At 39.3% G+C, this 26,440-nt stretch overlaps 1 protein-coding gene across 10 annotated transcripts in view; it reads right to left on the minus strand.

Moving 5' to 3' along the window:
• Positions 1-26,440, minus strand: part of LOC134420058 (uncharacterized) — a 261,128-nt gene that overhangs the window by 82,267 nt on the left and 152,421 nt on the right. For 6 of the 10 annotated variants that reach the window (XR_010028241.1, XR_010028233.1, XR_010028237.1 and 3 more), the window contains exon 5: positions 18,799-18,871. Coding sequence is in view for 2 of the 10 variants with exons in the window: in XM_063159756.1 (XP_063015826.1) it covers positions 599-650; positions 18,799-18,800 (54 nt within the window). In the remaining 8 variants the exon portion in view is untranslated. Of the gene's footprint in view, positions 1-598; positions 651-886; positions 1,042-11,000; positions 11,180-18,798; positions 18,872-26,440 lie in introns of those variants that run through there. The other 4 variants (XR_010028240.1, XR_010028238.1, XM_063159756.1 and 1 more) reach the window with 3 other exon arrangements.

The raw sequence follows: 26,440 nt of genomic DNA on the forward strand, positions 1-26,440 counted from the left end.
TCCTCTGCCTCTTTCACTCTGCCCCACTTGAGGAGAGATGAACATGTGTGAAAAAAGAAGGGAAAAAGGTTGTCTTTGAACAACACAGAGAGGGTGGGGACAAAACTATCAAAATATATAAATATGAAATAAAGAAGAAAAAAAGATAATACTATTTTTTAATTACCAGTGGAAATAATATGCAGAGGGAAGCATTAAGAGGTCAGCAGCTAAAAACAACTGCCATGCCAATTAATACCAGTTATGGTTACCAGGGCAACAACAGCTTCCCTAACTTTTCTTCTTTAAGTATATTTATTATTTTCACTGAAAACTCCTTTCTTTTTAGTAACTTGGAAACTTTATCATCTCTATTGGCACAAAGCACCTCTGAGCGCTGCAGGATTCTTTGGGAATCCTGTATGTTCACTATGGAGTTGTCAGATTCACTACACACATTTTTACCTTCTCAAGGGTTTAGAATGTCAAACTGTTTTAAAAGCTAGAGCTCCATATCTTTCTTTTTAACATTCATTGCATATTTCTAGCACTTGAAAGTCCCTAAAAATTTGTTCTCTCAAGCACTGTTGTCCCATTTCAGGACCAAAAGGGCACATACCTCCATCTGTACGGTCACCCTTGAAATCCATGAGCAATGCAAAGCTTTCTCCCTGTAGAGATTAAACAAACCACACAAGTTTGTTCAGACCAAGCCTGGGAACAGAAACCAGGTCTTTTGCATGACTGCACGATGCATTACTGAAAGGTTACTGCACTGACCTTTGTCTTGGTCACAAAACATTACTGATAAATCGTTTTGATTAATATATTTTGTTTGGGTTTTGCTTTAAGGCTTGGCCTGCTGTTTATTTAAATGATTCTCAGGTATTCCTGTCCTTGTACTCACCAGTGCCTATTTGCACTATCTGGTGAGGAAGAGCTGTTGCATTAAAACTCAGAGGAGGTTCATAGGATAATTCTCCAGAATTATCTTAGGCTGAAAATTGAATTGAATAAATAAGAAGCTAAACTTCTTGTTTATTGGATAATTTGCAAAATAACCTGCAGAAATAGAGAAAAGCACATTACAGTTTGGAACAAACATGTTGGAGGGACAGTGAGAAGCAGCAGCAAATGTGTAGAGTTGTCTTCCCCTAGGATTTCCCAAAAGCAGCTTGGGAAAGGCTCACTGTGGGGAGAGGGAGCTGGTGCACACTGATGAGGAATGCTTGAGTGGAATAAAGTTATGCTAATCATAAGGCTGTAAAATATGTACCACACAGCTGGAGGCAGAAATCAGAGCACTGCTCTTACTGGACTGTGTGCAAACCAAAGAAATCTAGATACAAGGCTGAAAATTTCTTGAGAATTTCACATTGTGTGATCACTTAAAGAACTAAGATTCACTAAAACTGATAGTCTTAAGTTTTGTCATTTAATGAAATCATCCCAATACTGTCTTAGTGTTCTGCTGATAATTACAAAAATATTTCAGAGTTTTTTTAAAGACCATTTTGTGGAAATGTTAAGGGGTTTTTTTGGTCAATGTTTTTCAGAATCACACTAGAGCCAGGATTATGATCCAAATACCATCACAGCTTCATATTCAGACAAAAAATATGAACAAAAATTTTGTACAGGAAAACATAATAATTAAAAAAAAAAAAACTTTCAAAAAGGTAATACAAAAAATATTGGCAACTATCCTGCAGCACCAGAAAAACACATGCCCCAATACTTCCCAAGGACTGCATACTGTAACTGCCAACTACAACCATAAACACATGACCTCATTCATAAAAGTATGATCTCAAAGCTCATACCCTGTATCTCTTTTCTCTAAATTAGCTGACATTAAGGACAGATTCCAGATCTAAGGAAGCCAACCAAGCTTTGAAGTGTTTGCAATGCTGCACTAGAAGCTGTTTTGATTTTCACCACCAGGCTGCTAGATAAATTCTAATCTCACCATCAATTATGAAAGATTCTTATGACAACCTTGATTTTACAAAATTAGGTTATCTTCCAGCCTGTGGACATTTTCCTGTTGCATTCTGGGTTAATCCACGTGTAGAGCTCACTTCTGTCAGAATGACAAAAACCAATTGATTTTGTTTCATGGTGTATTCTTATCAATGCTCTCCGCTGCTCTTAGCCAGTCTTTGACTGATAGGGTGTTAGAGGAAAGGTCCATTAATTGATTTGTAAATAATTACAGCTAAGTCTTCACTTTTGACTAGATATCAATAAAGGCCTATTCTTTTTTCACTGTTGAATGCTTTTAAATAAGCTTCAGTGTCCAACTTTCAGCCACAAAATTCATTAAAATCATTAGACACTTTTAGAGTAGCACCCACTGGTGATAGCAGAGGCAAGAGTGTGTCAGCATTTCTCTTATAACACTTATTGGGGTGGATTAGAGGGAAGAAAAATAAATAAACAAATAACATGCCTGGGGAAAAAAAAAGAGGCAAATTAATTATTTCTTAAAGTGTGATTTAATTTTCAGACCTGGTGGAATTTCATCAGCTGTACAGAGTTAAAAAAAAATCATGTGCAGTACTTGGTACATGTATTCCTACACATGGACAGCATAACTGTTCATTACCTGTGGGCACACATGGACACAGGTAGTCTGTCCTCCCATGTTTCCAGCAATTTTTGAACCTGCTGACTAAATTCAGACACATTTAACAAAGAACCCAGAGTCTCAAAGCCAGTAAGTTCCCACAGATTTGGGTGAAAATAAGCAGCAGGGTATGCACAAGGGAGACCCACTTAGCGTCCCAATGGAGCAGAAGTCTGCAGAATGAGCTCTGCAGCCCTGAACACTTGAAAATTACACCCATCTGGGGAAAAAATACATAGCCAAAGAGGTTAGAAAGTACACACGCAAACACACACACACACAAACACACACACACACACTGTTTTCTAGGCCCCCAGCTGAGGGGACAAAATAGCAGTCAGAACCCACGTGTCAATCAGCATCTGTCAATCAGCATCCCAGGTTTCATTGATTTCAACAGTTCTCAGTTTAAGGTTCCTATCTTCTCCTTAGCACCTCATGCATAAAAGAAAGCCCTGCACACAAATGTGAGTTTTCAGAGGAAAGTAGGAATTCAAGTCTAAAAAGTAGTTATATTTTAGCAACCCTTTCATAGGCTGTTAATATATTCAAGCTGCAATAAGACCATATTGAAGTTGTCACACACACAAAGTACAAATACCATTAATACAAGTAATTGCATCATATTTTGAGACTGCATTTTAAGTGATCAGCCCAAGGCAAAGTAAGTTATATTTAATTCCCTGTACATAATGCCAAAAAATGAGATATATAGTCATATTGGGAAACTGCCTGTTCAGCATTATAAAACAATTGACCAGAAAACCTTCTTTACTGCTGCTTTCCAGTGACAGCCACCCCCTTCATATTAACAAGCACATAAGATTTCCACCAGTCAACAGAAGCAAAAGGTGCCCCTACAACAACTGTGCAAGTTTACTGTATAATTTTTGTTCTTAATATCTGTTTCAGTTGTCAATCTGTGCTTTATACCTGACCAATACCTATGAGACTTTCAGTTCCCCCTGCCTTCACTAGAAGCAACCTTCCAGAAAGAGCTTAAACTGCACAAAAGCTTAACAAAAAACTGTGTGTCAGCACATGTACGTGTGTGTGTCAGCACACCATCAGGTCCACGTACAAAGCACAGAAATAGCAGAGATTTGTGGGTTACAGCCTCTTTCCTGTGACATTTCCCATTTTATGCCCAGCCAGTGCATGCTGAGCATCCCACACATTGAGCCATTTCAGGTACATTGCTCACAGGGTAAATATATGAGTCACTCTCACAGCACATTTGCCCTAAGACTTAAAAAGAGAAATTAATTAGGAAAAGAGGCCAAAATCTCCCTTGTTCTAAGAGCAGAAAGCTGGAAAGCTCAAAGATCCCTAGGCTGATGGATCCAGGGGAGGCCATAGCTGGGGGCAGCAACATCACACTTCCCAAAGTGTGATTCCCAAAGGCCATTGGAGACCTTTGGGAATCCTCATTCAGACCATACTTGTTCAGCTACAGTGGCACCTATGGACACAGTTCTGCTACCAAGGGGAAAGTCCATAAAAGACAGAGCAAGCCAAGCCAGAGGGAGGCTGCCAGTTAGAGCCCGGCCATGTTGCATGGTCCTTGTGCCCTTGTCCCCCTTACAGGAGTCGCTGGGTTGCTTCAGCAAGATTTGGGAAATGGGCAGATGTATGAGGTAGCTTCATTCCACCTGAAACATAAATAATCTCACATTTGACGTCAGCCCCACACATGGGGAAGGGTTTCTGAGGAATACTTGGTCAGGGAGTACAGTACAACCTGCTACCCAAGAAGTAAACAGACCTCTTATCTAATGGCTCTTTTTCCTCAACTCAGTCACAGTAGGATTCTTGGGTATTGTTAAGGACTTAATGGAAGACCCAAATGTAACTAAGATAAACACACCATGAGGAAAGAAAAGCCAGAAATGTGTTTCAGTTAAAACCTCACTAACCTAAGAGTCTCTCTTTAAGTCACTCAGAAAAGCCTTTAAAATCTGATAATCACTTAATAATATTTCACACTCGCTGCTCAACCTGAAAACCTCAGCTACAGCTTTTGTAAACTGTGGTATTCTTGTTCCAGATGGCTTGCAAAATAATTTATAAACAACAAAGTTCAGCAGGTTCATAGCAGCTGTTTAATTCCAGCACTTTGGCCACCCACTTCAGCATAACTGAGAGCTTTCAATCAGTTTCTTCCTCTCATGGGGCCTTCCAACAGCACCAGAGCATGTGTTCAACATGCTCTCAGAAACTAGCCAGCCAAAGAGGGAGGGTCAGTCATCTCAGCAACTCTCTAACATACCCACAGCATGCCCACACTGCCTTATTCCTTTATTATTTTTTTAATACATAAGCCTAGTTGAGAACAAGTAGGAAGATGTCCCAGAGTTTAAAAAATGCCTTTGTTGAAATACACAGTTCCTACAAAACAATTCCAGTTTGCCTTAGTTCAAATGCTGAATATAATCTTCCCAGCAGGAATAAACTCTGAATGCAAACATAACATCTCACAGGGTCAGAATGGCTTTTTTTTTACTGGTTTAACTAAATGTATGCTAAGTGTTATAAGAAATAGACTATGTCAAAAAGGGCCTTCTCTCTACCTGACAGATTTCCACTGCTATTTCTGTTTCTTCCTCCCCGCTCCTCTTTCCTTGCTGGTGTTTACTTTGGCTCTGTTTTTCTTGTGTCCCTTCAAAACCTCCTTGTCCTGGATTGGCCTTTGGGGCACAGAGGAAAAAGGAAGAAGTATTGCTTCACAGTCTCTTTAAAGGTCATGCAGTCTGAACTGGACAGGGACAAATTCCAAGTCACTTTAAGCTCCTCTGATCACAGGCACATCCACACAAAGCATTCTGGAAACAGCACGACAACATTAAGGTTGCACTAAGCTCAATAAAATATACCCTGCCTGTCAACATAGCTGATTAGCCCAGGCTCAATGCCCCATGAATCACAGACATATGGTTTCCAGGAGGCTCAGGATAAACAGAGCAGTATGAAGGCATGCCCTAAGTACTAAATACGTCTGGTATCTGCAAAGGGTGTCAGGGCATCAGCACATTCAATCGACCCAGGACAGCAGCCCCCGGTGTAGCTCATCATTTCAGCTAGTGAGGAAGAGGCAACTTGTCTCCTGAGGAGCCCAGTCCTAGCTTGGTAAGCTTTTTACAAATTAGAGTGGATGTGAGCTTGTTTGCTGGCCACTGCTGATAAGATGCCGCATGCTGTGGTCTGCGGATATGTTTTCTTGCTTCGGCTTACACCAGCACGCTGAGCCTGAAGGGATGACTGGCAAGAATGGGGTGCTTGTGGTGGAGGAGACCACCTCTAGGCAAGCATGCAACTGAGAAAAGTGTTCCTTAAAAAAACATTCAGCAGCCCACAACTCCTGGAGCAACAAACAAAGCCTGACGCCGAGGTTTGTGTACCATCTCAGTAACCAATAGCCAGTTAATGCTGGATTCTTCTCCAAGGCATTTTCCTCCTCCCACAAATCCTGTGGTTTCCACAGCATACACAAATTTGTCAAACAGAAAATAGCACTGTTTTGCTTTATGCTAATGTTTAAACATGATTTGTATTGAGCTATTGTACAAACATTGGTTAAGAACTAATTGGGGTTTTTTAATGGGTTTATGTCCTGCTCACAATTGCCAGGAACTATTAGTGTGTTGAGGAGAAAAAAAGATTTCTTTAGTTTTGACACACAGCAGAGGTTTTTAAATAAAGCAGACAACTAAAACAATCACAAGACCTCCAATATGTCAAGGAGATTTTCAGTGTAAGAAGGGTCTGCTGGCTGTCTCAGTAGTGCCCAGCAACCTTAAAAAAACCCCACAGGCAATAAGTTCCACCAGCAGGAGTAATTTCAGCAGCGCACTGCAATAAAACAGTGTTGCAGAAGCTGGAGGGCAACACAAGCAGGTACCAAGCCCACAGAGGAATCCCAAACAGCAAAAGCTGCCCTTCCAGCTTGTGGAAACAGCCCAAAGGTCCCCATGACACCTGCTGTTTCTGTGTTGCTCTTGTTGTGCTCTCAAAGAAAGGTTGCTCCACTAGGGCTTTCCCACACCACATCAATAGCCAGCTGCAGGTTTGGACAATGGGAGCAATTTGAAGCTGGACAAACTGAAGAAGCCAAAAGCTTCTCTGGCAGAAAGTCAAAGTTTGATGAGCTGTATTTAACAGCCTTAGAATACGGGGGGTGATTAATAAGTAATTTAATAATAAAAAGAAAAGAGAAGAAGGGGCAGAAGGAAAGATTCTGCAAACAAGGATAACTCTCTGGAGCCCACTGAGCCCTGGAAAGGTTTCCTAATATGACAGTGAGGGCAACAGAATACAGTTAGGCATTGTCAAACAGACAGTTGTCAGGCATTCTGGGATTTGAATCCTACTGCTTCCTGATGGACATAGCATTAAATTCCCTTTCTCAAATGCAAATTCTATTTTAACCCTTTGTCCAGGAAAGCTATAATTCCTTTCTATTAAAAATGTAATTAAACCACAAAATCCAGAAGTGTCTAGGGATATACAAAACAAAAAGCTGTGTAGGTTTAAAAAAACATAAAATTCCATCTAATAAGGGGTTAATTACAAGGAATCTGGTTGTTGATTAGCATCTTGTGTAGTAAGATCAAAACCAAAAATTCTGGTATCTGGTTATCTAGACAGTAATAAGAGTTAAATCTGCATCCATGGAACAGTAAAGTCAGAATTTTTAAGCACAATTTCTGCTCTGTTGAAGACCTGGACTTACACTTGAACACGTTCCTAAAGCAGCAGATTTTCAGACTGACATCTAAAAATACACAGAGCAAAATTTTATTATCATAAGGACATTTTCATCCCCTTTTGCTCAAAATGGGGCAGGCTGAATTTAACTTTTTGCCCAGTAGTAAATATGAAAAGATGGGATTAGGGGTGGGTGGGAGGGAGGGAAGGAAGGAAGTGGTGGAAGGGAGGGAGGAAGGGAGGGAGGGAGGAAGGAAGGGAGGGAGGAAGGGAGGAAGGGAGGAAGGGAGGAAGGGAGGAAGGGAGGAAGGGAGGAAGGGAGGAAGGGAGGAAGGGAGGAAGGAAGGAAGGAAGGAAGGAAGGAAGGAAGGAAGGAAGGAAGGAAGGAAGGAAGGAAGGAAGGAAGGAAGGAAGGAAGGAAGGAAGGAAGGAAGGAAGGAAGGAAGGAAGGAAGGAAGGAAGGAAGGAAGGAAGGAAGGAAGGAAGGAAGGAAGGAAGGAAGGAAGGAAGGAAGGAAGGAAGGAAGGAAGGAAGGAAGGAAGGAAGGAAGGAAGGAAGGAAGGAAGGAAGGAAGGAAGGAAGGAAGGAAGGAAGGAAGGAAGGAAGGATACAAGATAACCACCTCCCCAGTCCTGCTCTGTTGTCTGCTCCTCACTCCTTTGGGAGATGTCAGACTCCACAGCAGTCCTTGTCCTCAGTTTGCAGAGTTATCAAATGTAACACCAAGTCTTAGCACCAGTGGTAGTGGAAGAAGTAAGTTGGACTAAGCTCTGGCTGACCACACAATCATTCCACGGGTGCACTTTCTCACATGCCATGTGCTAAAACACTCCTTAGGTAAAGATAAGGCAGCAGAGCAGGGGCAGTGTGCCTCACACACAGTGTTAGGCTGAGGCAGACAGCTTGCAGCCACAGAAATAGCTCAGATAGCCAGTAAATCAATATTTGTGTGTTATTGTTCTCACATACATCCCATTTGCTGATCCAACACTTGTTCCTGCAGAAACAGGATCAGAGCGGCCGCCAGCAGCCAGCAGGCAACCAGAGCCTGCTCCCCCTGGAGCCTGCCACAGGTGTGCTGCCTCCAACCAGCAGGCAAAGATCCACGACTCCTTTTAATTAAGGAATAATCCCTTCACATTACAAAAGGACTTGTAGAAGGGGGCATGGCTTCCTCCAGCATGCCTGCTCCTCGGCACAATATCACAGCTCTCTCTCTCTCCAGTGCACAGCAGCTGCTTTGCACGACTCCTTGTCCTATTTCTGAGCAAACCAGAACAAGAAGCACCACCTTCCTATGTGACTGGCAAAGAGTTTCCCTTCTCTTACAGTACAAGGAAACAGAAACTAAGAGGAAACCAAGGACATTTTCTGATAGTGTGCATTCAGTTGTGCTCAACATCTCAGTCTAGCAGAAGCAATCATCATTTTGGGACAGCAGCAACTCAGCAGCTGTGAGGACATCACAGATGGGCTGCCCCCAAGGGTCCTGAGAGAAGTGGTTGCTGTTCTAGAGGTCTGCTCTCTCTTGTCTTGGAAAAATCATAGAGACCAGCAGAGATGTCCCACACCTGGAGCGAGGCAAGCGTTGCACCCACCTCCAGAAAAAGCTTAAGGATAATATAGTTAGTTGTCAAAGAATGGGTATAAGGGATGGCTGGCCTGCCTTGAGTACAGCTTTTAATCATACAAATAGCCCCACCAGTCCCCCATTGTTTTCTTGCATAAGGGGAAGTTATGGATGCTATTACATTACCAAAAAAAAAAAAAAAAATAGAGAAACATGTAATTGCCCCTCTCCATTCTCAATTATATATTTGTAACTATGGTGCAAAACAAAAAGTCTTCATGTGCTTAAAATCTGCACAAGATAAAATAAACAGTCACCCCAAGTAATCCATCTGCAATCCAGCCCATTAGAAAAGCTCATGTCAGGATTATAACACTAGATCTGACAGAAAAATCTTCTAGAAAATGTGTGCATGGATGATCAACTTCTAGAAGCTTTTGTCAGCTCTACAGACAATTACTCAGATAGGCCCAACACACCAACCTTCTTTTTTTGCCCTTATCTCAGCCATAAAATTAATGTTATTAAGTACACAATCTTTTTTCATTGGGCTACACAAACAAAATACACACAGTTAATTAATGCTGCAGTCATTTCTTTGATCTTCCAATGAAAACAAAATTTAAAAGTCATACTACTTCAGCCTAGAAGCTTAGAGTTAAAAAGCTTAGGAACTCATCCGGGACTTTGAATCCAAGAATCATTGGGCTGATGTCATTAAAAGAGCTGAATTAGACTTGTAATTATTCCCTTATGAGTTCTGCCGTCTATCTGAGAAAGAAGGGTATTCACTACTGTCCTCAAAATTGATTTACTCAGTGAAAAAAACAGAAGGGTTGGGGAGGGCAAGAACTTGGTTTTACTGTGCATCTGATAGAATACAAGAAAATAAGTGTCAATAGTGAACAAGATCCCTGCCAGTCAATAGGAGCCACGCCTTCTGCTTACATGGCATGGCAGTTTCCCTGAGATCCCCAGCATAAATCCTATCTCCACAGTTCCAGCTGGCTGTCCACTGCTCAGTGCAGTAGCACTTCATTAACATGCAAATGCTTGACAGTTATTGGGCTTAAGTACATCTGCATATTTATAATCAACCATTCCAAACCACATCCCCATTTAAGGAAACTGCTTAATGACACTGAACCTAAAGTCTCTCTCATATCCATTAAACAATAAGCTGCAGCCAGAACCATATTTTTGTGGTGCTTTTTAAAATACTTCTCACATAGCTAGGTCAAAAAAATTTGTCAGTTGGTTTGTTCTTTTGTGGTAATCAAACTTTTGTCTCTATTAAACCCCATTTTTCTATTGAAAAGGCAAAAATAAGTCAAAAAAAAGTTATGCTTTGGAAATCAATATAAGGTAAATTTATGGCAATAAAACACAAACATCCACTAACCATATGTAATGTTTTATCCATAATCTATAAAATATTCACTCAAAATAGACAATCTCTGTATTTTCAAAGCAAAGGTTTGAGAAGCATCAGACAACCAATGCACAGAATTGAAAGTTGCCCCAAAAATCTACAGACCTAATTTCTTTGCTCACAACAATAATTCTTCACATCTAAGGATGACTTCTATGTGTCCTCCAATGTCACATCATTGAAGGCACATATCAAACCCACCATAGACACCCCTACTTCAAGCAGCACATTCTAACCAAAGCATCTGAAATTTTAATGTGAAGTCACATAAATTTGTCCATGAGCTCAGATTTCTCAAAAATTTTCATGAAAATTATGTTTTGTGATAAAAATATTAAAAAAAAACCCTTGCAATAGAATTTATTTTAAGTAGACAAAAACATGCCAAACCAGCATGTCACAAACCAGCCATGAATATCAGAGACACCTACATGGGCAGTTTCTGCACATGAACTGTAAAACTTGGGGATGCTGTTACAGACAAGAGGTGAGCATGAGCTGTACTTGCATGTGTAAAGAAAGTACAGGTTTGAAAGCCAAACACCACCTCTGTAGAAACCTAATCTGGACAATCCCTGCTATTGGGATTACATAAAAAGTTCCATTGCATCACCTGCTTCTGGCCCAATATTTACAGAAATATTTTTAAGGATAACAGTGATGAGGAGAAACTGAAATATCTGAAATGCTAGCACAATGATCTGAAGTGTTACATAAATACCACAGTAAAATACAGAAGCATAAGCATTGCAAGCTTCATTTTGCTCATATTTGGATGTATCCATATCCCTGCATCAGAGTCAAGTATGTTCTCAGCTCTCTCTGGAATTCTCTAAGAAATATCCAACAAATGAGAAGTGAAGTCCTGGAACAGAGAAGATATGTCATAATAACTACCATGGCACAAAAAATTAATTTACTAAGACAAAAATACAAAAAATCTGAGAAACTAGACCTAAGAATTCACGGTGGGTTTCTGGAGGTTGTCTTTTTGTATTTTAGGTTAATAAAATGTGCAATAAACTCAGATATGCCCAAATGAACAAAATATGAAAAAAATCTAAACAGCATTCATTAAAAACTAAGTATTTTTATATATACAGGAGATAAATTTGTCTGTATATTTCCCATTCTAGGTATAGGAAATGCTGCAGACCGAGAGTAACTACTACAGCAACACAGACGTACATATTTTCATCTACACATGTGCTGTTGAAGCTCAGTTACAGGATAATTCCACATACAATTCACATTATATACTATGATCATTCTCAAAGAAAAGAAAAAAATGAAGAAAAAACATTTTCATGAGAAGACACTTGTATTGTGTACGTAACATGAACTTTGTGCTGTCTCTACACTTTGATTCATTTTTCATAGCTTACAATTAAGAATAGGAATGCACCCAACTAGGATTTCCTTTGTTCCCATTGCCTAAAATTTGGCCCCATTACAGCAAAAAAGATTGAAGGTAGCATTTTAAAAACTCCCAACACATTTTAGCTTTTAAGGCTCTTCTTCAGAGCCATGCTTAGAAACAGTGTCACACTGGAAATCAGTGAAGCAACCTTCAGTGTCCAAACTTTTTATAAAAATATTTGCCTTAGAAATCTTCAATCCATTTGTAATTTCTGAAAGTTTTACCACCAGCCTAGAACTTTTCCCTCTGGTATACCTTCTTATAGAGACAACCAAAACGACGGTTTTTTATTGAACAAATACCTCACAAAAAAAATACTAGAATGCATGGTGGGACGGTTTGTTCTATGAGCAACTGGTTTGGGGTTTTTTGAAGATAAAAAGTTTGATGTTATGGTTTGAGCTGGCCTGTGTACCACTTGGGCATTCGTTTTCGTTCTTGTACCAGTGATGACACAGCTGATGAAATAAAGACCTTATTGGAGGTAATATACTAAAGGCATCTCATCATCAGGTCAATTTATTTTGTGGCATCTTACTGTTAAGACAGAGAGCTGGTTCTTGCACAGCCCTTTGGTGATGCTTACCTTACCTTTCTACCCCAACCTCCAAGTGAGAGAAATGCTGCCTACATGAGATTTAATATCAACATGACAAATCGCAAATACCCATAAATGATGAACATAGTATACCAAAATAATACCAGCAAAATGGTGTGGGAGATGCAACATCTCATCACTGAGATCCTCACTAAGTTTCTTCTCCTGTACCTCAGTGGGTGCTTACAACTGGGCTCTCTCTGGTAAAGTAAGAGAAAATAATGGATCAAAGAGACTGCAAAAAAAGTCAATGTCTTGCACTTGGGACAGACCATGACTTCTGAGCTATGTAATATGTGCCCAGTATGGGGCAAAATATAAGGATACTGAGTAGACTTTTTGGAGTAACTATGGTTAAAACAACTTTTTATCAGGAGAGCCAGGTGGAGATGTGCTTGGGAGCAGTCCCTTCTAACTGAGGCTGAGCTGTATCTGCTCCTTTCAAGCTTCATCACTTTGCTTAAGGTCAATACCAAGGATTTGGAAGATAGATAAAGAAAGAAGCAAGTAAAATATCTGCTCCAAAGAATTACTCCTTAGTTTCTTCCTTTGATATGAAGTGTTAACCAGAGTTTAGGGTCTTTGAAAAGACCCTGAAAAATCATGTTACCCTTTTACACAAAGCTAGCTTTGAAGAACACTGAGTAAAGAATCCCATTTTTAAAAAAGAGCACTCACACTGCCTTGGATTATGTTCTAGTTTATTTCTATTAATGAACATCATTAAAAAAAAAAAAAAAAAAGGTGTGATTATGTAAGGCATAGCCAGGAATCTGATCTACAGAATGCAGGTCAGACCCAAGGCATATCTGACCAGCATACTCTTACCAGCACAGCACAGCTGATAATTTCCCACTATGTGCAGAATACTTTGAATATGCTAACAATTTGAAGAAAATCAAAGTTTAGTACACTTTCTTAGTCGTCTACAAAACTAAAACTTTTAGCTAAACAGCACCCTCAGTTACCAAGTGGGCCAGATATTTTTACTTTCAAAGACCTATTTTCCAGCAAATTAAATTGTTTGGCCTGAAGTTTTGCTTTTCTATAAACATAAACTTCAGTTTTCACAAACAAATGAATTGAAGAATACACACTGCAAAATCCTGGAGGCCTTTACTTTGGGAAGCCTTAGAAGACACTTGCTTTGGATCAGGACTGGCAACATGCCTGTCAGTTGTGAACATGCCTGCTCTTTCTTCCTATTTTTTTTTAACTCAGAATCTTCTCAGATCTCTCTACCTGGTAGAAAATATTGTGTGCACAGACACTTCGCAAAAATAACCTAAATTTCAAAACATAAATTCTCTAAGTTTGTCCTGGAAGGACTTTCCTTGCAATTGCAACTAAAAAGCTGGTGTTAGGCTGTAGAGGATCACTCTGCTCCTCAGCTGGTGAAATACCACAGAGAATTGCAGGAAAGAATTAATTATTTTGTCCTCATATCAGGGCTGAAACAGCATACAGTTAGTGCAATTTGCTCTTATACTACATAAAGGGAAAACAAAACATCAAATAGCTTGTCAGTTTAAAGAGTGTTTTCTCTTTGAGGGGAGGGAGAGGTGAAAAGGGGTGTACATGTAAATGAGGCAGAGAAACTACAGAGGAAAAAGATGCAAGCAAATAATTAAAATCTGTATCATAATGCCTACATACAACATACCCACTGAGATTACAGGACCAATATTGATTCTAGCATCAAGCTTTTCAATCTTATATTTTACAACTTAATAACGTTCTTTTAAAATATGTGCTTCGTGTGTAATCTCTATTATAGCACAATGGGCCCAAGATGATTTTTCAAACAAAGATAGACTTTTATCAAACAGAAAGTTTGATATAAAGATAGACTTTTATCAAACAGAAAACTTCTTTTAAACTCTGATCCCAGCACTTTGATGTGATCCAAGCAGTTGAATGTCTGAAACCACACAGTTTCATTTCAGCTTGCACAAAACCAGAAGTTCTTCTGCATGTTATGGCGTACACCTGCCTAACGAACTACATGGCCAGGTGTTAAAAGACAGATTCATATTCTGGTTTGACCTGAGTAAATTTTTCAGTTTTCAGGTGACACTCCTGAAAGTATTTACTTCTATATTCAAAGGCAGTATTAAAAAAGGGGAAATGGTCTTCTGATGTGGGGAAGGTATTTATTCCCTAAGCATTTTTACCTGTGTTTTGTTTTTCTAATAAAATCAGGACTTTTGACTTGGTAAGAAAGAGATTTCTTCAAAAAAAGGAAAAGCAGCATCTTTATTAAATCAAAACAGATTTGGACACTTGTCATTCTCCAAAATGCAGATGATTATGAGGCCTAAGACAAGAAGCATAAGCTTAGCAATGTTATTTTTTTTCTCAAGGCTCTGGCTGTCTCATATGTCAGACAGGCATGTGTATTATGCACATCCAGCAGGGGACAAAGATCAGAAATTTAAAGGAGCTGTTTGTGATTTTGGATGGGATGTGGCACACAGATGAAAGAGCAAACATTTTTCCCCTTAGTTTAATGCTAGCACTAGATTCCTAAATTAAGCCCAGCAGGAAATAAACATTCACCACAGATTTCAAAAGCTATCTCACATCTTTGTATTAAAACGTGTTATTTTAAGAGTCCCAAATGTTGCATGTCTGATTTTTATTAAGTCCAGATCCAACATAGGAAGTGTTATTTGACTTTAGTTTAAAAGAAGGCAGAAAATATCAGTGGACAATGGGATGTAAATTGCAGGAAGCCAAAGCAAAATTGAAGAGTATCAGATAATGGGCCTAATGTTATTATCTATAGGAATAAGAAGGCCACAGGATTCAAAAAACTACTTTGATGACCTTGAGAGCTCGCTCAGACTACAGAATATCAAGTTAGCAAATTTTCCAGGGAGATCGGAGGGACAACAGTCTCAATTTTTCTCTTCCAAACAAACTGGGGACATGTTTCTGATATGCATTTCTGATTTCCTTCTACACTAAATACCTAAAAATACCTACAATGTTGTACTCCAAAGGAGAACAAAATAAAACACCACTCCACATGTTCCTCACGCATTTCATGTGTGTAGTTCTTGGTGAAAAGAATAATTCTGTGGCCATATACCAATGCAATTAAAAGTTCCAACTCTGAAAATTCCTTATACAAAGTCTAGAAGTACAAGGATAGGATTTTGCCCAGCTCAGTCACAATACACTAAGCTTTTATTTTGGAGTTTGCAGATACTATTTTTTTTCCTTTTCTCTCCCACTGACTTTGATGATGTTTTGGGATTAAATCAAGGAGTAGACAGTTCCCATGAGATGAAAGACATAACTGCAAAAAAAAACCCCTTACTTAGAAGATTAAAAAAAAACAAAAAACAAAAAAAAAAAAAAAACCTCTAGGAGTTTGTTATGTATTTATTTAAAGAAACACTCCCTTGAAGGGGCTTAGAGTTCAATATTTTAAATAAGTTTCTGTTTTATTAATTCTAGCTGGAAATAAAATGCCTTTTTTAATTGCCAAGCTGATCAAAATTATAACAGGACATTCCCAAGTAGACTAAATGTATTTTTACAGGCAGAAATAATAGCTCCAAGTTCTTCTGCAACCAGTGCCAGTAATAAAACCTAAGCTTCTCCCATTTATGGCCAATTACAACTCCCAGCAACCCTTACTCCAGTGACACCATTTCAACAAGGTTCCACACATCCCATCTGGGCACAGGGGCAGTCCTGCTATGGCAAAGCCTGAGCCATGGTTCAGGAGGTTCAGCCAACCTCTCAGGCCAGACTGAGCACAGACCTGGTAGGCTCACCCTCAGAAAGGACTAATTTATCTTCCTCTTCTAGCCAGTCCCATATTTCATAACATTTTTATTGCTTTCCTCTTCCAACTCTGCCCAAACCTCCGAAGACCAAGACCTTAATAACCTCCAAAGGTTATTGGGCAAAGGGATGAGGCAGAAGAGGTACAGAGGGAGGGAAAAAAAAACAACAAAAAGGAGACAGGAGAAATAAAAAGGGAAAAGAAAGGTCTTGCTTTCTTTGGGAAGTAGGCGAAAGACTTTGACAGCAGGCAGAATTGTGTGCACATGAATGAGCTTTCTCACACTCCTGAGTCAGCTGACCCAGAGGAGAAAGACCTTTGGTTTCTGCTCCTGACATCCCTTCTGCATGCAGTGTAAGCCAAGCTGATTTATGTTTCTATTTGTGCAGGCTTAGAATAAGCCCATAGTAACTTACATACATCTTCCACATTGTGGACAAGAGTAATTTATTAGGGACAACAGGCTTTGAGATCCCTGGGTAAAAAATGCAAAGAACTAACTCAGTAGTTTCTAACTCAGGGCCTGATTGGCATCAGCAGATTCACAGGCTACTTCAGGTACCTACATTCACCAGCTTGTGTCTCCCAGTTACTGGTCTCATTTTAAGTTTCCTTAACTTGAAAAATCCACCTCTGTGAGGTTTTGGCTGTGAGGCTGATGAGGTATTTGATTTACTATGAACTCAGGTTAAAAATTTTGCAGGACCTTAAGAAAATGCTGACAAAACCAGAAGCAAATACCAGTTAACATCCAGAACTCTTTTCATAAAAGGCCAGTGAAACAACACTTAGAACTCCCTGAATGTTTCAACCTACAGGTGTAATAATTTGGCCCATCTTTGCAAAAGATGAGTTCATCCTTTGCAAGTTTTCTGTTCACATACATTATAGTAAAAACCATAAAAATTATGTTTGCTGTTCTTTGCCAATTTCAGAATCTAGGAAAGAACCTTTCTTCCTTTCATTACATTTCTTATCTTGTTAATCTGCTTAAGTTCATATTTCTCTACAACCCTAAAATGCAGATTTATCCCTTTATATTTGATCCTGTTTTTCATTCCAATCACAAAGCTATTCTGCAGGCTTTGCTCTCAAAATGTGCCCAAATACTATGAAGCAGTAGCACTATGTTAAATTAGTCCAAAAGTGTGAAATACAGAATTGTTTTTAAACATGATTTGCTTTTGTTTTCAAAAGCAGGTGTGACATAACTGCTATTTATCATGCTGACTGATGTCATTGCATTAACATGGGCTGTGGCTGTTTCTTGGACACGTCTGTGCTCAGTGGTCTTGCATTTAAAATATAAAAAATGCAGTTAAAATACTTTTAAAATTACAAATGTGAATTATAACAGTTCTCAAGGAAATTCTGGTTTATTTTTAATGCTGCACTACCAAAATATTTGTCACTGGAAGCAGTGAAATGTTAGAAGTTTGGTATCATTACCTCAGCATATTCAGGAATTCAAACTGATCAAATTATGGAACTGATTTTTAAAGCTTCAGCTCAGGGAAGAAAGAAGGAGATGCCTGGGAAAAAACCATCCGTTCCATCTGCAGAGTGGAATTGATTATATGTTCTGGATGGCTTATGCTCTAGGACTATAAAAAATTGCAGGTGACTTTGGTTGCTAGAGGAGCTATTAGTCAGCCTGAATTATTGACATATTTTTGTGTAGTGTAGCTGCAAATACCTCCCTCAGTTTTCTTTTTCACTCTCAGAATGTAAACATTCAGAGCTATCATGGAAAGGAAGGTCAGAAGGTTCAACATAGGAACAAGCCATTCCAGAATGTAAGATTCCACCAAAACTAAACTTTTATTTTGCAGATTGTACACAGGAGAAAGTTTACATCTCCTCTTCCATTACCTGGTCTTAAGATAATTTAATATCAATATATATATGATACATCAAAATTAAAAAAAAATATATCCAAAGACTGTGCCACAGTGTCCAGAGAAGCTGTTATAACCTTCATTGGATGCTTACACACCAAAGACTAAAAGGATTCACTGGGCAGCAGGAAACTATGAAAACAGAATTTAAGAAAACATTAGGATTCTCCAATTCTATCATATCTATGTAATGGGAGATACACAGACTTAAAACCAGGCAATTTAGGAAGCCTAACACACTTCATCTTTGTTCCAAAACACACATCATGACTAATATTGAAGTTCACTGAAATAACAAAATAAAAGAAAAAACATAAACTATTTTTCTTTATTTATTTTTCTTTTTTTATTTTATATACTAACATCCAGTCCCGTAGGACTTGACTACACTCTTTCCAAAAGAGGCCATTCCCTTTCAATATTCTGAATCAACCATGATAGCTGAACAAGCAATCATTAATTATTTGGCCTTACTCTTACTATTCAGTGTGAAGTCCCATGTCTTGTTTACCATGTACTGTTCAAAGCCTGATTTGAACAATGAATTATTCATTTGCTTGTGGGTTTTCCTACAGTGCTCATCACAACATCTGAATGCATTACAAACATTAAGTGACTCATTTTCACATCATCTTTATGTGATGATATGAATGATATCATTGTATGCACATTACAGAAGCGGGGGCATGACACAGGGAGACTAAAGCATCTGTTAATTCCAAGTACACAAATGGAGACTTGCAGGGGCAAGTTTCTTCAAAATACTTACATTTGTCACACCATTCCAGCCAGCTTCAGTAGCAGATGCGGATCATAACCAGAGGTGGTCTCAGAGCAGGTCTCTAGAAAATGAGGAGGAAAATCAGAATTCCCTTATCACATGAAGACATTTTGGTTTTTAACTATACTGTACATTAGATTTGATGAGTCAAAAATGAGACAGTGGAAGGAAAGAAATTCTTAGAAGGAGCTGTTACACTGCAGAGGTATAAAAGAAAGTGAACAGCAAAAACTCAGATATAGCAGATGCACCAATGCACAATAAAAATTTGCACTGTGCTGCTTTTTCAGAGACCATCTTATTTCAAAGGATATCTCTTTTTCATTAAACATAAGGGAAACAGAGTGATGAAGGATGAAGAAAAGGCTGAGGTGCTTAACACCTTCTTTTCCTGTCTTTCACAGTCAGAGCAGTTGATCTCAGGCTGTCCAGCTCCCTGAGCTTGAAGAAGGGAGCAGAATGAAGCCCCCATAGTCCAAGGGGAAATGTTCAGAGATCCGCTATGCCATTTAGACATGTGAATTCATGGAGCCAGATGGAATCCACCCAAGGCTGCTGCAGAAGCTGGTGGAGGTGCTCACTTGAGCCACTTTCCATCATTTATCAGCACTCCTTGCTAACTGGGAATTCCCATTGACTGGACGTTAGCAAATGGGATGCCCATCTACAAGAAGGGCCAGGATCTGGAGAACTACAGGTCTGTCTGCCTAACCTTGATGCTGGGGGAGGTCATGGAAGATCAGCTTGAGTGTCATCATGCAACATGTACAGGATATCCTGCTCAGCCAGCAGGGGTTTATGAGAGGCAAGTCCTCCTTGGCCAAATTTATCTCCTTCTGTGACAGGATGACAGGCTTGGTGGAAGAGGGAAGGCCTGTGGATGTTGTCTGCATGGATGTTAGTAATTCCATTGCCACTGTTTATCACAGCCCTCTTTTGGAGAAACTGGATGCTAATGGATTGGATAGATTCTGTTCACTGAGTAAAACACTGGCTGGGTACCCCGGCCCAGACAGGGATGGTGACAGGCCAGTCCTGTTTAGTATCTTTATTGAGGACCTGGACAAGCAGACTAAAAGCACTCTCAGTAAGTCTGCAGGCCACCCCAAACTGATGGGGTGGGAGTCTCAGTCTGGGGGACGGCAGGAAGTCTCTACAGAAGGATCTGGACAGGCTGGATTGATCAGCTCAGGACAGTTGTATGAGGTTCAAAAAGGGGAAGCTCTGAGTCCTGCACTTGGGTCACAATAAGCCCAGGCAGTGCTACAGGCTGGGGCAGTGGCCAGAAAGCTGCCCAGCAGAAAAGAACATGGGCATGCTGGTTGACAGCAACTGAACATGAACCAGGGGGTGCTCAGGTGGCCAAGAAGACCATTGGCATCCTGGTGATGATCAAAATTATAACAGGACATTCCCAAGTAGACTAGATGTATTTTTAGTCTATTTTTAGTATCAGGAACACTGTGGTCAGCGGGACCAGAACAGTGATTGTCCCCCTGTACTTGGCTGCGGTGAGGCCCGAGCTCTAGTTCTTTGTTCACTTCTGAGCTCCCACCACAAGACATTGAGGGCCTGGAGCCTGTTCAGACAAGGCAATGGAGTCTGGGGAGGGTCTAGAGCACAAGTCTGATGAGAAGCAGCTGAGGGAGCTGGGGGTGTTTAGCCTGGAAAATAGGGGGCTCAGGGGGTCCTATATTCCTCACTACAACTGCCTGAAAGGAGGGTTTAGGTAGGTAGAGTTGGTTCCTTCTCCCAAGGGAGAAGGCCTCACTGCACAGCCAGGAGCATACCAAGACTGCCATCAGAGATTTTAAAAGGCTTGGGACTGTGTGTTTAAACAATAGGGACCATCTTAATCTTTCCTTGTTGGATGTAATTCACTCAAACACATCTGACGTCACTTAAATATAATTTAAAATCTCCACATGCTAGTTGTAGGTATAATTTCTACTATGACAACTTCTTCCACAGTTTGATCCTTTTCCCAGTGTCTAAACAAAATTGTACATCCAGACCATCTGCCATTTTACTTAGAGTTCCAATAAATGGCTATCCTTACAGAGGGTTTACCTTTCTACAAGTGAAAACAGTTCCAAATGGTGCTTAACTTCCCTAAGTGGCAGACATGAAGACAAAGCTGCTGTAGTGGAAAAAATCCTTTCACAATTACTGTACTACAAAAATAAAGGGGTTTCTGCTTCAATTCCAATAGCCATAGTATTTCCATGAGAAACACACCTGGATATGCAAGGCAGCACATGTTTTGTGTTCAGCAACCGTAACACAACCCAACAGGCTGCTAGTTATGGACCAGCACTGATTTTTCAGAAGTGACCCAGAACCTGTTCTCAGTTCTGCAAAAGGTCTCTTACAGACTGTGAACAAGTTACTGGAAGATATCTTCTTTCTTGCCTTCAAAAATCTGATTTAATTACAGTAATCCAATTCAAATTATAGAGGAAGGGCAAGCAGGTTTGTCCTAAATACACTTGCAGTGTCTGTTTTTTCATGGTTTTCCAGACAGCCTGGGAAAACTACCTCTGAATTCAGTAATCCAAATGAATTAGCCACAAACCCAAATGGCTCCTCTAGTCTTTGGAGAAGTCCCCATTCATGATTCAGGAGAACAGAATTCAACATTAAAGTAGTGGTGCTACCACAGCAGAAACAGGCTATTTCTGTGAAAGGCTTTTGAAATCACCAGGAATGCCTGTCATACAGCTGACAGTATCACTGTCACACACCAGACATCAGTGCCAGATGTACCAGTTAATTCTGAATCAAGGTCTAATGGGAGGGTTTTTCTCCCTGTGGGAAGGCAGAATGTCTAGGAGAAAACGTTGTAAGGAATTCAGCAGGGAGGCAAATAAGACAGTCTCTCAACATTTATGTGTTATCATTTTCTTGACTCCAATGCTTCAATTTCTGTCAGTCACTGGTTTTAAAGAGGCTGAGTTTAAAATGCTAACCACTGCTGAAGTCACAGGCCAGCCACCAGGCCACACTGACACTAAACCTGCTGGAGAGGAGACAGCATGGAAGAACTACACCCCCATGGCCATTTCTGCTCAGGACTTGCCCAACTCTTACTAATTCATGTCACTCATGGTTGCATAGTTGCTGTGTCTTCATATAAAATTTTCTCCCTGTTTTTTTTTTTTTTTTGGTCTCATTACATATTACATTAAACTAAAAGACACTTTGGCTTAAGTAGATCAAAATAGTAACATTTGCTTTGGAAAATAAACTTATCTCAAAAATTCAGCTCATCCCAATTTTATATAATACACACTCTTAACCCCTCTACAGGCTTTAGGCTTGTTAGGAGACTGTCAGGATTTTCCAAACACCATTTTTTTCTTATATCTGACTGTTTCAGAAGCAAAGTTGACATGAGTTACCAGTGAGCAAGCCCAGGAAGAAATCAGATCTGAGCATTTCCTATCCAGAAGAATGGAGAAGCTAAAGCAATAAACGTGAATTGAGCGTTCTATGATAAGACTGAGATCCCAAAGACTACAGGCTGTGCTTAAGCCTGAGAGAGAAGAGAAAGGAGAAATAGTTCAAGACTCAAGAGTGTAAACTGGTTTACACAAGAGTCACCAGAAGGTAGTTTTAACTGGAACAAACAAGGGCAAATACCAGTTCCACTGTAGATGTCTATGAAACACCAATTAGTTTAGTACATTCAGACAAAAATTCTGCAGCACAGGCATTTGACACTTATAAATCATGTAAAAATTGTATTTGTGCTGAAATCTGAATTTGCAGTTACTTTATGTTCACCACAACATTTGTAAACAAAAGAATTTCTTAAAAGAATTCAAATACCTGCTAATTCATAATTATGTAAATAGTTTCACTATGCACTAGTATTCAGTAATAAAAAAAAATCATTTTCTAATGCAGTCCTACTCTGACGAGCATTCATCTCATTTAAAACTTCTCTATTACATATATATTTTCTCCCTTCAATACATACTTCAGGTTATGGTTTATGTCACAGTCATTTAATATAAATCAGCTTCTGCTTAGGGTGATAACTAGAGGATACAGGAATAAAAAATTATCATTTCTCTCGATCTACTTAATTTAAAAAATTTTATTTGAAAAAAAAACCCCAACAACATTATTAGAAAGCAATTTATATATTGGGCTCTTAATTTGACAAAAAAATTGTGTAGGCAGTTAAAATATTGTAAGCAATATCACATGGTTTTAATAAACTACTTGGAAAACTCTTCCATAATATCCATATAAATAAATATGGATTAAAAAAATAAGGTAAATATATAAACCTCAAGACTTACTGAGTTTGAATACAGTAATTTTGCAACTGTGTTTTAACATGGAGCCTAGGTCCCATGGCTGTGACAGATTGAGCACTACAGAAACTTTACTCTTCCCCTCAGCAGTTGCTAGAAGATCACTCTAATGGCTCCCTCAGGCTGGGTTCAAGGAGCAGCAGCAACACCACTGGAAGGGCTGCAAAATTTGATACCTCCTTTTGTAGCCCACTTCCCTCAGGCCAAACTGCAGAGCTTTCACATGAAGGAGTGAAGGGAATAAGAAGGAGACTTTTGTCTGTCTTATACACAACAAATAAAAAGGATTTCCAGTCTCACAGTAGAGAAAAACACCTTCCTGTCCCATCAGAGGTTGCAAGGCTGTGGCCCTACTGAGTAAGCCCCTGAGGGAAGAAGCTTTTCATTAACTGTGAATGTAGTAACAATGCTAATCCATGAACATTCAAACCACACCAACAAAACAGGAATGAGAATGGCCTAAAAATCTTTATTCTTCAATTGAATTTTTAACACATTTTTTAAAAGATGTTCATGCATTTTCTCCATCATCTCTCCCCTGAAATTTTATAATAAAATTCAGTCTTAGTGTCAGTTTTTTTCACTCCTCTCCCTAAAACTGGAAGCGCTTGAAAGAAACTTTGCTCTTTGTAAAAAGGAGCAGCAAAGCTTCACAGAATTGTTCCTCTCCAGGTGCAAAGATCACAAATACCAACCAATATCTAGAGGCTACAATCCTAGACTGAAGCTAGATTAAGTGCTTTGGAAAATACTCACTTTATGTTTAAAATTAAATTTTTTAAAAAGCCAGCTAGTGACTGATTGGAAAAATGCTGGAAATGTGCCAGGTACTCCATTAAAAACACCTTGAAACAAACTGCACCACTGGCTATATTTGGAAACCATAAAAAGTTGCAAAACTAAAACCATATACTTGTAAATATACATGTTCAGCCTTCATGGTTTTCAAAGGAAGCAAGTACAGATAAACTACACGGATAACATACTTGGGTTCTGTATGAATGTGGTTTACATCTGTTACTGGTTAATTAACTCAAACTTTACTCACAGTTGAGTTTCAAAGATGCAGGGACACATGTTAAATACATTAGATATTTTGGAGCACTGAACAGTCCTAAAATCCCAAAATCCAACTGGTAAGTCTTTCAGAAGCCTTGCAGAAACACCTTGCTTGGTTGGAACACTTTATGGGTTAGGCATGAACCCTGTCAGGGAAGCTGGATCCTTATTCCAGTTCCCATCCATTTACTCTTGTCTCAAGTCAGTCACCCACGCAGTCTCATTCTGTCTCAGAAAAAGGACACTTGATGTCACAGACTTGCTCAAGTAATGCACATAACCAAAGCCAGGAGACAACATATCTCCGTGTTTCTTGACCTAGGTTTTATTTGCACCCAGAAGTCACAATGAGCTTCACATACACACCTTTCAAAACCAGCAAACAGATTTTTCCCAAAGTAGCCTTTGGGAAAAGACTTTACAGTTTAACATAAAGCACAGTTTTCTTTTTTAAAAAAATGAGTCCATCTATTTTACTATCATTATGAATGTGCAAACAGCAAAACTGTGTTAAAGCAAACCGTTGAAATGGTTGTATCCTTACTCTAGCAGCTATTTTTAACTTAGCTAAGAAGTTAAAGCTAGCACTACTATGTATTCAGTAGAGGACATGCTGGCTACCTGGTCATAATACTAACCTGTAACAGGGATTGTTATGAGGCAATAGCTTTCCATCTCCAGAACCTGATTTTCCATTTTTAATATACGAAATAATAGCTATAAAATGTCACTAAGACAGAAAGAAAATTATGTAGCATCATGATCACCTGTCATCTCCTTAAATATCATTCATATATATCTAAACTTTCAAACAAAAAAGGAAAGATCTGATTGTAAAAGATGGGTCATAGTAACAGACAACTTTTTTTTTTTTTTAATTATCTTAGAATTCCTCAGAGGTGTTAATTTTGATGCAAGCTCTTTAACCCTAAGAAAATCTTCTACCATCTGTGTCACTTGGTATTGATTGTTGCTGAAAAAACAAATGGGAAAAAGAGAAGTTCTCAATACTTGTATCAGCATTCTGAGATCTAACTATAGGACACTACAATTTATTGATCTCTTTTTACTACAATATCACATCTACATTTCAGAATTGTATCAAGGGGTAACTGTAGAAGATTTCAGAACCAAAAAAATAAGAAAAGAAAACTACTCCAAAACCTAAAACCAAAAAATAGAGTCAGTCAGAAATGGTTCTATTACCTGTTTTTCCATACACTCAATATATGCATTTTGGAAAGATAATCAAGTGCTGTTTCTTTTTTGATTTTCTTTTTTTTTTAAGGCTAACTGTTTTAGATTAGCAATTCTCACTGACATCAACACTCAGCCATTTTAAAAGAGGAAGCTACTTTTCTCCCTCAGCTTTCCCTCGTGAAGTCACCTGGTTGAGTTATGAAATCCTGTTAAAGAGGTCATTTAAATAAGACATAAATCAATAGAAAAAAGTCAGCTTTCCTGCACAGGTGTCATTGCTATTTATATTGAGTGCAAACCCCAACGATCACAAGTTCAGAAAATTTATACTGCAACCCAATCCTCACAGCCCGTTGTCAGCTGATAGCTCTTTGTTAAGCAGAGCAAAACCCCCGTCAGATCCTGACAGTTTTACAGGGCTCCTAGCAAGATTTTCCAGCAATAAGACACAACCAGGCCTCACAGTCTTGTTCCTCAACATAAGTTGGTGTGAACTCATCTTTGTGCTATGCTCCAGTGATACTCTCTGAGCCCCATGAGGTCAGATAATTCTGAGCACTCTGGTCCCTAAGAGATCTCCAGGCACACGAGGATCATCTTGAAAAGGAAATATTTAAGTGCAGACGGAAACATCCATGTCCCTAACCTAGCCAGAACAAAGCCATGGTGCTCCTCACTACCTTCCAACACAGCACTGACTTTATTTTGCTGTGTTCATTGACTATGCAGGCTCAGCAGTGTTAGCAGGAGGGAGTTACAGGCACAGCAGACAAATGAACTGGGGGAAAAAAAATCCCAGGCTTACACGTCTCCCAGGGCTGAGCAGGGATGATGAGGTGCAGAGCTGCAGATGCAGCTGCTCCCTGTAATGCACTGTTAGATGTGCAGCCTGCTGAGCAAGAAGCTGGAGGCAGCACAAAGTTCCAAATCATGGCAGCCAGGCAGGTGTACCTAGAAACCTCTTAGTGCTTCTTCTCACCGCTTCAGTCAAAAGCAAGGGAGATATTTTGTCCCACAGCATTCTAAGCCTTAGATCTGAGCTGTGA

The sequence above is a fragment of the Melospiza melodia genome, chromosome 1 (assembly GCF_035770615.1).
Source record: "Melospiza melodia melodia isolate bMelMel2 chromosome 1, bMelMel2.pri, whole genome shotgun sequence".
Taxonomy (NCBI): domain Eukaryota; kingdom Metazoa; phylum Chordata; class Aves; order Passeriformes; family Passerellidae; genus Melospiza; species Melospiza melodia.